The sequence below is a fragment of the Microchirus variegatus genome (genome assembly GCF_963457635.1).
Source record: "Microchirus variegatus genome assembly, chromosome: 1".
Classification (NCBI taxonomy): domain Eukaryota; kingdom Metazoa; phylum Chordata; class Actinopteri; order Pleuronectiformes; family Soleidae; genus Microchirus; species Microchirus variegatus.
In genome coordinates, this window is record NC_139802.1 from 14,094,445 (window position 1) to 14,108,164 (window position 13,720).

At 39.3% G+C, this 13,720-nt stretch overlaps 1 protein-coding gene across 4 annotated transcripts in view; it reads left to right on the forward strand.

Annotated features, from left to right (window-relative positions):
- Window positions 1-13,720, forward strand: part of LOC310925478 (focal adhesion kinase 1-like) — a 57,332-nt gene that overhangs the window by 4,663 nt on the left and 38,949 nt on the right. For all 4 annotated transcript variants that reach the window (XM_083887443.1, XM_083887444.1, XM_083887445.1 and 1 more), the window contains exons 2-4: window positions 3,987-4,013; window positions 11,819-12,096; window positions 12,190-12,356. In XM_083887443.1, coding sequence (XP_083743569.1) covers window positions 11,863-12,096; window positions 12,190-12,356 — 401 coding nt within the window. In that variant the 5' untranslated portion in view covers window positions 3,987-4,013; window positions 11,819-11,862. The remainder of the gene's footprint in view (window positions 1-3,986; window positions 4,014-11,818; window positions 12,097-12,189; window positions 12,357-13,720) is intronic.

The window sequence follows — 13,720 nt, forward strand, 5'->3', positions numbered from 1 at the left end:
TGTATTGAAATGCCAGGTTTTCTAATTTATGTTTATCTCGCTAAACTTTAAATGATATAGGAAGTTAAAGCATTCCACTACCAGTTTATTGTATCCTGATTCAAAGCAGATATGTGATGATAAAAACCTTGAGGTTGACGAGTAAAGAATTGGTAGGAAATACATAAATGTGCAGTGCAAGTAAAGACTTGTTGTTTTGTTTTTTCTTGTTTCCACTCCTGTGATCATCAATCGGTGCAAAATCAAGTATATTGTTTTGAAAAAAAGGGAGGCTGGAAATGTTAAACCATGGTTGTTTGACTGTTTTCTCTTGACACTGCATCAGCAATGTACACGAGAATATCCAAATCAATGAGTATCTCATGGACAAATCCTCTTTTCTCAGTTCTCTTCTCAGAGAATTCATGAGAAAATGTGAAGCTTCTGCGGGACCCCAGAGATCTGGGAGTTCAGATCAGTGTATTTTCTTTTTAAATATCTGCACATTAACTTGGGTGTGGTGTGCTGCACACTGAGGTTAAGCCATAACATTGCTTATAAAAAAAAAAAAGGCTTGTTTGTGTAAAAAAAAAAATTAGATTGTAAAAAATGAAACTATAAATTTGTGAATTTGGAGGAAAATGGCAGTAACAGCCGAGCATAAATCTGATGGTGCATGCTGCAGTTCTGTAAGAACTGTGGGTGGTTCTTCAGCAGTTAAAAGCAATCATTATTATATATTTGGAAAAGATCTGTCAATATCTGAATTTTATTTTTGAATTACAATGATAAAGGATATTAAGATGGACCATGTGATTTAAGGTGACACTAAAGACAACATATGAAAATGTTGACATTAGCAGATGTGAAAAAGGGGATGCTGGTGTACATCAGAGTGAGTTCTCTGCCTCACTTCCCTGTCATCACCGCAGTAGTTCAGATACTACAACCATGTTTTGTATGACCTATTCAGCTTCATCATTAAAGCTGCTGTAGCCACTGTGGTGACTTTATTCTCCTCTCTGATGTTGCACTCAGATTTGCATAGGCTTGAAAAGGGCAGAAAACCCTTGGGAAATGTCCAAAAGCTTCTCCATTAAAACTTTAATCAGGAATTTGGAAGTGTTCCATGGAAATTTTTCGATAATTTAAAGAAACTGTCATACAAATATATATATATATATATATATATATATATATATATATATATATATATATATTTGTATATACACACACACACACACACACACATTTTGCTGCTAAATGATACAGTTAAAAAAACATAATGGAGATTCATTTATACAACGCAAAATGTTTGAGCTCCTTGGAAATTTCTGTCACTGCTGGATTTTTGAGGCATTCTTCACGTATGTTCTTACTGCAATATTTACACATAAACAAATGCTTTCCATCAATGGGCTCTCAATGGTGTAGCCTCACTAAGTTACTAGAAATCATCTGTGATGTCATGTGGTGGAGGAATGTACATTGCGTGTCGTGGGTGTGCCCTCAATAGCCCTGCAGTAAGTAGTTTGCCATGTGCCTGTGATTGATTGTTTTAGCTCAGATTATTATTGTGCAACACATCATTTACCAACTATATTCAAGTTCCCAAACAATCGTCAACTATTTTGATAATCGATTAATCGGTTTGAGGGTTGTTTTGTCATTAAATCAAGCTTTCTGATTGTTTCAGTTACTTGAATGTGAATAATTTCTGGTTTATTTGCTCCATGTAACAAAGAAATTATATCCAGGTTTGACAAACACTGATAATATTTTCTGACAAATCCTCGATAGATTAATCGATTATGAAAATAACGCTTACTTGCAGCTCTATTCCCAACCTTTGCCTTTGAAATTGTCCAGTTTAACTTAATTCCCGTAATAATTTCGAAAATTCTCTGACTATTGTGAATGTGCAGAGGAGCTGCAAAAGGCTGTTTTTCTGATGAGAATGGAGTTGTGCAATGTTCTTTGTATGGTGTCATCTGTAGCGTAGCCTCGATGGTTTACACCCAGAGGCAATAGTTTTCTACTACGTTGAGTGGGAGAGAGAACAAGAGACGCTGAGAGAGAGAGAGAGAGAGAGGCAGCATGAGGTGGAAAATGTGAAAGAGTAGGAGGAAGAAATGTTTATATGCAAGGGAAACTGTTTTAAGCAGTACCAGTGACAGATGTTTCAGAATTGTTTAAATCATAGGTTCCAGTTTCAAGTCGTCATTTGTGGATGTGAAAGATCAAAGTTGGGTTTTAGAGCAGGCCACTTCTTCTTTTGGTTAGCATGAGAAATGTCTCTTGCCAAGTGGATTGTTCAGACTCTCAGGTGATGTGCAAGTTTTCACACTTTGGGTATTTGACACATGAAATGTGTAAGCAAAATGTGATAACGTTCTCGTTTCTAGCGCATTAGCGCGTCAGAATTCTGTATATTTTAACACCAAATACAAATCCATAATGTAGTGCCAGTCCAGGCTCGGTAAACATTTTTTTTTGAATATTAACATTTGTCACAAGTTACTGTTGGTGTCGGAGTGAAAAAGATGGAGACTAATGCCAGCATTGGTGGTGTTGCTTTTTGTTAATGGTATCTTCCTTGTAGTAGACATATTGGACGCAAGTCTGCCAGGAACGAATTGGATTATGTGATTAGGGGAAATTGTGTGGAATGGCAAAACACACTAAGCAGCAGTGAATCAAACCAAATAAAATGTGTATATATGTGTGTTGTATTCCAGTTCCATACTGAAGTCTTGTCCTGCACAAGTTTGCAGTGTGTTATTATGGTTACCATACTAAAATAAGCAAATATATTCTTTTATATTACCACTAACTTTACTTATTCTTAAATTTACATGAACACTTCTCTATTTAAAAAAATATGGACTCATACATTTTCTCGGTATCATCAATTTCAAAAAGTGTTATTCTGCCTCTTTAGAATATATTTAATTTCACAATTAAACCTGGTGAAAATAGAAATGCAATATCTAGCTTAATGTTGAATGTGGTAGTGTAGTGGTAATTCATTTCTTGTGTATCTCCTGTAATAAGAGTATTGGATATTGGTATACATACCACAGTATATATAATAATTACAGGCCATATGGAACTGACACATAGCTATTATCTTTCATACATGACAAAGACAAAGCCTTGGCAACCTCCTAAATCAGTCCTGCTCCCTGTCTGTTGCTTAGTAACAGATGTCAGCGTAGCTTCAGCGTGTCGGACATTTCATCATGTTGCTCATTTTGGTTTTATTCTCATGTATGAGTGTGGCACAGAGCGAGTGTAAGGATGGGACAGAGATGCGGTGAGAATAAGTTGATGCAGGGTTTATGAGGCCGAACTACATGAAGTCAATATGTGGAGCATGACGGAGCAAATAAATTCTGCTTTGTCATGATTCTTGTCTCGCTCTGGCTGTCTGGAATGCCACCACATGTCAGATCCTCCTGATTCATTAGAGCTTGACACCAGCGGTTTGTGCTCAGTGTGATGAGACATTGACTCGTAATCGTCAAATTAAGTAGTAAAACATTGTAATTATTGATTGCACAGTTGGACTCCGAGTGATTAATTTCCTCTTTGTGTTGGTTATGACACGAAAGTGATCAGTCATTCAGGAAACAGAAACTGATTCAACAATTGTTTTGATAAATGAACGATGATGTGATTAATTCATAACTAATGGCACTAATCTTGTGTTCTTCCTGTCAAAAGCACTTCCTGTTGCTTGATTACTTTACCCTTCTCTCCACATACCTCTACATCCCTCTCTTTTTTCTTTTCATCCACCCTTTTTGTTGTGTGGAGGAAAAAGGAGATGCTTATTAAATGGCATGATGAAAGATGAGAATTCCTTATGCATTCTAAATAAAATAAATATATACCACTGATGCCATGAATTAATCCAGGACATGAAGGTTTATTTCAATAATTCAGAACAAAATTTTCTACACAAAATTATTAATGTAAAATCCATTTTTTTCTGTTGCTTTCAGATATTTCCAGAATATCATACTACGCTGGTGAGTACAAATTAGATTTTTTTTTTGGTTTATGTTTGCTATGAAAAAAGTTGTGTCTAAATGTAATTCTAATTCCCTTGGTAGCACTGAGCACATTGCACTGATCGTTTAAATAATAATGCAAAACATGTCGATATTAGTGGAGAGTTTCGTAATTGGTGGGCTCGCTTCTGGTCATCTGTCGTTTTTGAACCAAGTGTGTCTGTCTTAGAGTGTGATCTAGAATCATTGGAGATGAGTGAGACTCAACTATAAACTATACCTTCTAATGTGGTGTTACTGTGCTGTAGATGTAGGCAGAGCTGAAGCATTTCAGAGGTAATTTAAAGACATCTTATGTTCCTTAGCTCCAGTCTCTCTCTGTATCTGTTGCTAGGTAACAACTGGTAATTTCTCTTTGAGCAGGATGTTGTGTATTTGGAGCTGGGAATTTGTTGTTCCTGGAAAAAATACCACAACAAAATCATTCAAACTATTGCATCCTTAGGTTTGATCAATGTCCTCTGAGTTTCCAAAGATGGGGTTCATTTTGATGTTGTTGTTGATGTAGAAGATTATCAGATATGATATCGGAGCAAAAGTCACAGTTGATTTAATTAAACCATGACCATATCAATATTCTTTTGTTTTCATCAGATTTGATGTTTCTTTGCTTTACTCTCCCAGTGAACTATAATTATATGTGGAGAGGGGACAGAGAGTGAGGACAGGGGGCAGCAGAGACCTGTGTACACTGCAGGCAGACAGACAGACAGGGTGGAGTGATAATTAATAGTCAGAGGGAAAGTGCTGTGAAAGGTCAAAGCGTGGAATGTGTTTTCAGTGGCTAATCTCTGATCCTGGTAAAACCTTGTGTACTTCCGTATTTCTTCTTTAGGATCATTTTTGGCATAAACATTGGAGACCAAATCCTGGTCCCGATGAAGTGGTTACGTTTGTTGCTAATATTTGAAATTGTGATTGGGTTAACTTGTGGATTAGTCGTTAATTGGTTATGGCTAAGGTTAGTGATAAGACTTTGTTTATGCAGTCCAAATTAATGGAAGTCAGTGCAGTGTCCTTTAGAAGAATAGTTGCACAAACTTGTGTATGTGTGTTTGTTAGAGAAAGAGAAAGAGAAAGTTTCATCCTGTTGGCACATAATTAAGTACTGACCACTTTCAATGCATTGCATCTTACATCTTTTTTCTTGTCCATGTTTACCCTGTCTCTTTCTCTGCACTACACACACCCACACACGTACATACTCACACTCGCACACAAACATCCCCCTCCCTCCTTCCATTCTTATGCCTGGTATTAAGCAGAGCAGCTTTTTGCAGGGTATACAGAAAATACAGCAAAGGAAAAACACTTGGCTCACACACTCACTTAAACCTTGCTGACTTTCTCGCACAAACACACCTACATACATGCACACTCTTGTGAACACACACACTCTCCCTCTCTCTCTCCCTCCCTCTCTCGCTAAAACCCATACTCTCACTCTACAGTCTCTTATTTGACTCAAAGATTGCACTGGATATTCTGTGTGCGCGCGCGTGTTTGAGGTTTGGAATAATGTGATCTAGCTGCTCTTCTGCAGCTGTAGAGGAGAAGCCTTCTGAAGCCAGACGATGCACAGCTGACTGACTTTGATAAGGATTTTATTGCATCGAGCCATAAACATAATTTTGTCTTCATGTCCCCCCCCCCCCCCCCATCCTGCATGGCTTTGCATTGCAGCTTTTTTCGCTTCGTTTTGATATCTTGTTTTTGCTTCACCTCACCTTTCAGGTCGCTGCCACTTTATGTCCGTCTCTGACATCAGACACCTGCTCTGAACTGGTCAACTACCGCAGGCTCAGAGCAGTGGGGGAAAGAAGGACGCTAGGTTCCACTTCTCCCTGGGATTTCTCTTTGAAATTCTAATTTTCTTTGTCAGTTCATCTTTTCTCCTCTTTTCATTTCCATATCATTCTTTACCAGTCTTTGCTCTCCCTTTTTCTCTCCGACGTCGGTCAGGCTCATCTGCCTCTATCTTTTGCTCACGATGCTCCATTTCTCTGTGTCCCTCTTTGCCCTACATTTTTGTCTTTCTTCACTGATGCTAGTTTCTTATTTTTCTCATCCATCTTGTGATATCCTTTAGACAACACTTTGGATTCACTGAACAGAACCTCCACTGCCTCACTTGGAAAATGTTACTTTGATAATAATATTACATGGAGTCTGGACAGCGAGGGGCTGTCAGTGTTATTTTGTAACCTGCGACTTGAGATTCAAGGCTGCAGGGAAGCTGAATTTCACATCGAGAATCGATTAATTGGACCAGCAGCTTTTAAGAAGACTTGAATTTGATATATTGTGGGGATTTAGAGGACCGCAGGATGGCCTGATGGGAAATCATCCCACAACCACAGAAGTCAAGCTTGAATGTCTTGTTAATGTTTTGTGGAGCTTACACCGTTATGAAGTGTCCTTGAGCAACCTACTGAATCCTTGTTTGGCATTAGGACTCGATCTCCCTCAAGTGAAGGAGCAAAGAAAGACCTGCCTTACAGGGTTCAATGCATATCAAGTTGCAAAATTGTGAAGATATTTAGCTTGGATAAAGGTCATGACATAGACTTGGATGGATCGATTACTTAAACCAGGACTCCAAGCTACTTTCACAAGTCATGAAGTAGCCTAATATGATGTTTCAGCAGGATGCAGAAGAGGAAGTCATGTTCTTGTGATCAGTAGCTCAGATTCCTGCAACGGATACTACCATTGCTGTTTTTGTATCTTACTGTTGGAAAAGAAAAAAACAAACGCCATGATGTTGTTCAGGCCAACTTTGATTTGGATTAATTCTGCATGCTGGACTGCTGTGAGAAGCTGAGTCAGACCTTTATTGCGGTGCTGTATAAAGGTGAAAAGATTTTGAGCATCTCTATCAGATGGATATCGACCATTACATGTGGAGTCGCTACTAAAGCATCGAAAAGTTCCGGATGTATTTTTTCTCATTTTGCTGTGTGGATACTTACTGTGTCATCACATTTTACATTACGAAGGATATTTGAAATCCTCTGTTTCCTCCTGCTGTGCTCCCAGCTTCACAGGAGATACTTACAACCCTGGGAGCTGTCTTTTTTTCCCCCTCATGTTTCCTGTGGCTGTCTTGTGGCTATTTGTCACACCTGTACATAGCAACACTTTCTGATATTGTTGGGAACATTTTTGGATATCACAGTTTGTAAATCACCAACTTATTCAAAGTTATATATCGGGGATTTCCCATAGTTGCAACCATCAATTTCAGGAGCCAGTCTTGGGCTCTATGGACCCCGTAGCCAGACCTGGAACTGACCCTGTACCGAAACAATGGAAAACAGCGGCTGCATCCCCCTCTGCTGGAGTAAGGGGGCTTGCATCTATGCACAGCACCCCCTACCAAGTATGTACTAAACATATACATGACGTTCATGCATCAGAGTTCCTTCACACTAAATGTAAAGTTCAGTTTACCCTCATGGAAAACGCAGCAGTAGAGTCTGAGTCAGACAGTGATGTGAATCTAATTTGTTTTTCTTTATCGCACTGTGCTTTGGGAGAGGTTCATTATTCATGATGTCTGTCATTGTTAATGAAAGGCTATTATTTTGAGGTCTTGGAGGCCACTGGAGAATGACGAAAAGCCACCAAGCAATAAGCACTATAAAGTGCTGCATAATCTTAAAGTGCAATCGGTATAAAGTAGAGCTGTATGAAAGGTCACTAAAATTGTCCAATGACAGTTTGTTGAGCACCATGTTTATACACTTGGATGTCAGGATTCCTTACCCTCGTTTAACATATTATTTGATTTTGTGTGAAAGAAAACCCCCAAACAACATCTGAATTCATACCTGTTCATTTACCAAAGTTATGGGCATACTGAGCTGCATAGGATGGTGATTAAAAGTATATAGTGGCCTTATTTGGAAGCTTCGATGTCAGTGGGACAACCCCCCCCCCCCCCCACACACACACACACACCCATACTTACAGATAAATTACCACCATTTAGAAAGAGAGATGGGCAGAGGAAATTGTTTGTGGATGAGAGAAAGCTGAGATGGAGGGAGGAAGGAAGAGAGGCTGTTCAATAGGACACAGTGATCAAATGGAGACGTAAAAACTGGAGCATCTGCAAGTGTACGAGTTGAGATAAAGGAGGTGGCGAAAATACAGAGGGATGCAGAAAGAAGGGAGTTGTGGGAGATTTGGGATGTGGGGGCTGTGGAAGAGGAGGAAAAGATTAATAATTTGTAAAGAAAGACATGAAAGAAGGAATGCATGTGAGGAATGGGAGAAATTAATGGTTAAAAAGATGGCGAGTCCTTGGCTCCCCCAGGATTGTGAACCACAGTAACCCAGATACCAGTTGGACAAGATAAACCATCCTTCTGCTGGTGCTATGGGACAGAGCTAAAGTCCAGCCTTTTGTCGTTTAACAGGGAGTGGAGCCCCATTGAGGGGATTGGCAGCTGCCTGCTCCCGTCCTGGCTGCCTCCATGGCCTAGTTGATTTGATTCCTCTTGTGAGGCTCTGAGGTCATGCATGTTGGGATTTAGTGTAGTTGTGCCGAGTAGAAATTGGTGCAGCGAGAAATGGGTTGATTTGTCCTGTGTTGTGTACACTGTACCTATATTTAAAACAGTGAGTAGCATGCCTTATAGCCTTTTAAATCCATGTATTATAGTGCCCTGAATCAGAGAAACAGTTGAACGCAATCACTACATGCAGCGTTTTACGTCATAAAGTAGCTATATAAACTGAAATGTAGGTATGCCTACTTCTCTAATAGGATTTCAGTAAGCTGTGTGTAGTATTTGGGTTAAAGTTGCATTTGTTTGTGTGTCAGTATTGTGTGTTCAGTGTGCTCCAATAATTGAGTGCTTCATATCTAAACTGATTACTGTGTGAGTGAGCGGAAGATGATGGCTGAGTGTGGTTTGTGATTCTATTGCTCCTCTGGTGAAAAGGCTTTTATTTAAAAACGAGCTGCAGTCAAATTAATGTCCCCAATACATTGTCCCTCTGAGAAAAGGCATGAAAGCTGGATCTAGTGCTATTAAAGCAACCAAAGATATGTTTCACAACTGTATGGGACTGTGGTTTTTTTCCCAAATAGAAAGTTTATATTAATTACATTAACGTTGACCTGTACTGTAGAAACACCTGGGGCCAAACACAGTCAGTGTTTTGTTTTTTGTCATTCAATGCACCACAATTGCATTATATTTCTTAAAGCCATATTCACAATTGTTTTCTTTTCTTTGTGGTGTCAACACTCTTTCTTCAAAACTCATGCTCATTCAAATGCAGCACTGAGGTTCACTTGTAAAGAAAAACAACAAATACTAAAGCCAATACATATTTAGTGTGAGGTCTAGTTGAGAATGCCTTGAATACTGAACTATTCTCAGAGGTTACACAGATTTACTGAGGGATCACTTTAAACAATGTGCACTACCAACCCCCACAATTTTTTGTATTTAATCAAATAGTGTGTAATAATGTAATTTTACAAGTTATGTGTCTGATGTATTCAATCATGGTGCCAGAGAACCGGGAGTTATTCTTGTGAGGAGATGATTATGTTATATCAATACTCCAGTAGCACCATAGTATCAGTTTAATTGGATGATGATTGCAATTACTGTATGTCATAAAGACATTTTTTATATAATATTGCACTATTCTGGGGTAATTGAGCCGTGTGACGTGGAAAATGCTAAATGTATGATCTGGCAGGTTCCTCCATTTGTGCCGCTGTAGAAACATGGTGGTCCAAGTTGGCAGCCTCTGTTAAGAATCGCCCATGCCTAGAGGCTTATTTTAAGGCTACAAAAACAAAACAAATTTGATTTAAAGTGATTATACACTTAAACAAACATACTAATGGGTAGTAAATTCAATTTCAGCCATTAAACCTCCCTAAATGTTACACACTGGACCTTTAAAGAGTGTAATGTGAATTAAATGGGTAAGAGGCTTTTGTGTCACAAGAATCACAGCAACAAAGTCTCCCTTCCCACACATCTGTGCATGGGATAATGTGCACAGGACTTATGCTCACACACCCACAGTTCTATACACACACAAATGATACAGCAAGGAAAGTGCTGAATCAAGTTCTTAGATGCATAAAGCCATCCTCTACACTTCTGTTGCAGTTATTTTGTGTGTGTATTTCATTTGTCTTAGAAGAGGCAACCATAGGTCGCGTATTAAAGTGCTGAAACGGTGTTCACACAGATGAGCGTCCATACTTCAGTTTCTGTGTTTCTTCCGCTTTTTTTTCCTGAAGTGTTCTGGCTGTGACTTGAGTACAACACAGGACAAAATGCTGAATTTAGTGATATTCATGTCTTCATCAGAGTGTTGAATATCCTGTTAGCTGATGGTGCAGATCTCAATTTCAGACAGTTATGCTGGTAAATAGTTTTTGTTGTAGATAACATTCACAAAACTGGAAATGAGCCATGAAATTGAAATTCCCTTGGATTCAGTTGTGTTGTGATGAGTGATGATGACTGAACAGGGATATCCAGGAAATCAAAATATGACACAGGAATGACAGGAAGCTGTGGGGAGACGTGTGAGGATGAAGCTACATTAGCAATAAGGTGGAAAACAAACCGGTTATTTAAGGGTTAATTAGGTGACGGTAAGAATGTGTTGCAGGATTTGTCTTTGTCTTTTGTTTCTTATTTCTGCTTTGCATTTATTTAGAACTGCAGTACCTTGAACATAAAAACTTTTTTAGTATGACTTCATGCTGCCTTTCTTAGCTCATCTTTAGGAATTTTCCATAAATAATTATTAAGGCTACAACCCTATTATTGTGTTGAATAATATGGTTTATTATTAGCCACATTAACTTACATATGAATCATTTTATATGTGGGTATAGGCGTCAGCTGATAAACCTTAGTTATGAAGTAGACAATGTCAGTATAAGCAAACGCCATATTGGTTCATTCTTCATGGAAAAGGCTTATATAACATGAGCCACAGCCACTTACCGTCAACGACGGTATCTCGATAGCAATTAAGTAAGTGTCCCACTGCAGACCTAAGCATGTCGAGTCAAATATTGCAAACCACCAGATTGCAAGCTGTGGATGAGCAGTCAGCCACGCAGGCTAGTTAGAATATATGTGCTTTGAAAAGACAGAAGCGTGGATTTTACCTGTTGGCCTCTTCCATTTTACACTCCAGAACTGAATAATCAAACCTCTGACTGTCAGACTTGGTCTGACAAGACTGACTGTCAGACTTGGCCTGACGAGACTGACTGTCTAGGTAATAAAACTGTTGTCTGACCTCCGTGAATCCCACTGTCTGAGGATGAATTTATCAAAACTGATTTAAACTGAACTGTGAGTCTGTCAGGAAAAAGAACATGGGTGCTCTGCTGGTTCATATTGACTAATTTACTGACAGATTGCCTTGTTTAACCCCTCTCCATTTACACACATGCTCATTAGCTTGCACTGATGCTAGTGTGCTTGTTTTCCTGCTCTTAAACAACAGTTTGTGTATTGAGTGTTGTTCTCCACCTGGAGCTGTTGTGCACGAGTTGTCTTTCATGTATTCATGATTATTAATGTAACTTGTTTGCTGTCATGATGAATGACAGCCTGGGAGGAGACGTGTCAGTTAACAGATTTAACTGAATAATTTTTCTACCTTCAGCTTATCTGTGTTATTGGCCTTTGACTCACTACCACACTACTACTACAACAATGAAATCATGTTTTGACCTGTTACTCCTCCCTCTTTTGCAGAATATGATGGCCAGTTAGCCCCAGCAGAAACATTTGAGTCAAGCATGGCGTCGTCTTCCTACTTGGAACCCAACCTCAATCACTCAGCAGCTGGTGGTTGTGGGGTCAAATCCCGGTCCGGGATGCCTGGTGTTGGCACCAGCAACTCTGCTGGAGGCCTTGAGCGACCCCCAGGCTCCATGGACCGGGTTCTCAAGATCTTCCATTACTTTGAGACAAATAGTGAACCATGTACTTGGGCTAGCAATATCAGGCACGGAGATGCGACAGATGTCAGGGTAAGACATGCGCACATTTTTCATCTTTGTATCATTATGTTGTCAGGATTTCCTTGACTCTCAGTGTCCCATTAACTGATTGTTGTCAAACAGGGTGTTATCCAGAAGATTGCAGAAATCCACAAACTGCGCTGCGTTTCATCTCTTGGCCTCCGTCTGACTCATCTGCACTCTGATGCTCTCCATTGGTTACACCCTGATTTGGGCGTGTCTCATGTCAGGGAGAAATATGAGAAGCAGCACCCTCAGGAGGAGTGGAGGTAGAACTACATCAATATTTAATGTTTTATACTATCTGCTTCTGCTCCCCATTGTATCCCTGCTATGGGTGCAAGAGTGTAATCTTAACAGTATGTGTGTAGAGATGATGATGTCTTTGTAGTTAAGGTCGCTGTGGGTTAATTATTATGGGTTATCAGGAAGGAAGCCACATTGTTGCACTAGTGTGAGAGAATGACTGAGAATATTGATTCTTTTCAGAGGAGAGGAAGAGGCAGATCGTTACAATAAACAAGTCATCTTTACAAATGCCCTGTAGGATTGTAAAGAAGCTGCCAATCTGCCAATAAACCATATTTTATTAATAGCTTACAAAGTTACAACCACATAACATTATGGTTCCAATGAAACCCTTATATATAGACTAAGACCTGAAATACACAGTCAATATAAGCTCCAAATATATTACAAGCAAGTTTTAATATTGACTTTACCATGGCCCCTGTTTTGAATACATAAGCATTAATAGACAAATAAAGGGTTTATGGCATTTACTGCACATTCATCTCCACATGGCCTGCCTGCATACAATCAGTACTTCTTAATGGTACTATTTGTTGTTGTTTTTTAATTATAATTTTTATGGCCTTAATCTACGCAGGTTTATTAGAAGTGGTTGTGCGATCTGCTGTTCGATAGAGAAAACCATTCATTGGTTCAAAGTAGCTTTGTTCATTTTTAATAATCAAACTGTGTTGGCTCTTTGCCATATTTTGCTGATATTGTTAACTTACAATTCAGTCAATTAGCCTGCATTTGATGTGTCATACCCAAAGTCATTAATATTGAAATGTATTCAAAGTGAACCTGTTGTTCACACTGCTGACGTGCAGCAGAGCAGCTCTGCCAGTTGTTGCAGCTCTGCCTCAGAGGGCAGCGGAGCTGCAAGCCCACAGGAGCTTCTGCTGTTGCCAGGCTATTGTTAGAACAGCAGCAGTAGCCCAGGGGATGGACTGACTATCTCGTTCGCGTGCTCTCACTCCTTCTGTCTTGGTGCTTGTCTCGCAGTCACTCTTTTTCACTTTGATCTTTCTCCCTGTCCTTCTTTTTCCAATTTGTTTTCTCTCTTATCAATTTCTCTCTCTTTTCTCAACTATGCTAATTTCCTGTCTTGCTCTTATCACACCCTTTTTCGTTCATCATACAGAACATTGTTTTATGTTTTATTCATTGTGTCCTCAACCTTGATTTCCTTTGTTATCTAACAACAGGCCCGTAGCATCACAGCAGCTCAGAGCTCTCTACTCCCCCTGACCCATTTCTCTCAAATGCAATACATCAGTCATAAAATAATATGGGACCATAAACGGCGACCTCTCATCTGGATACTTCAGTGATGCTGCTA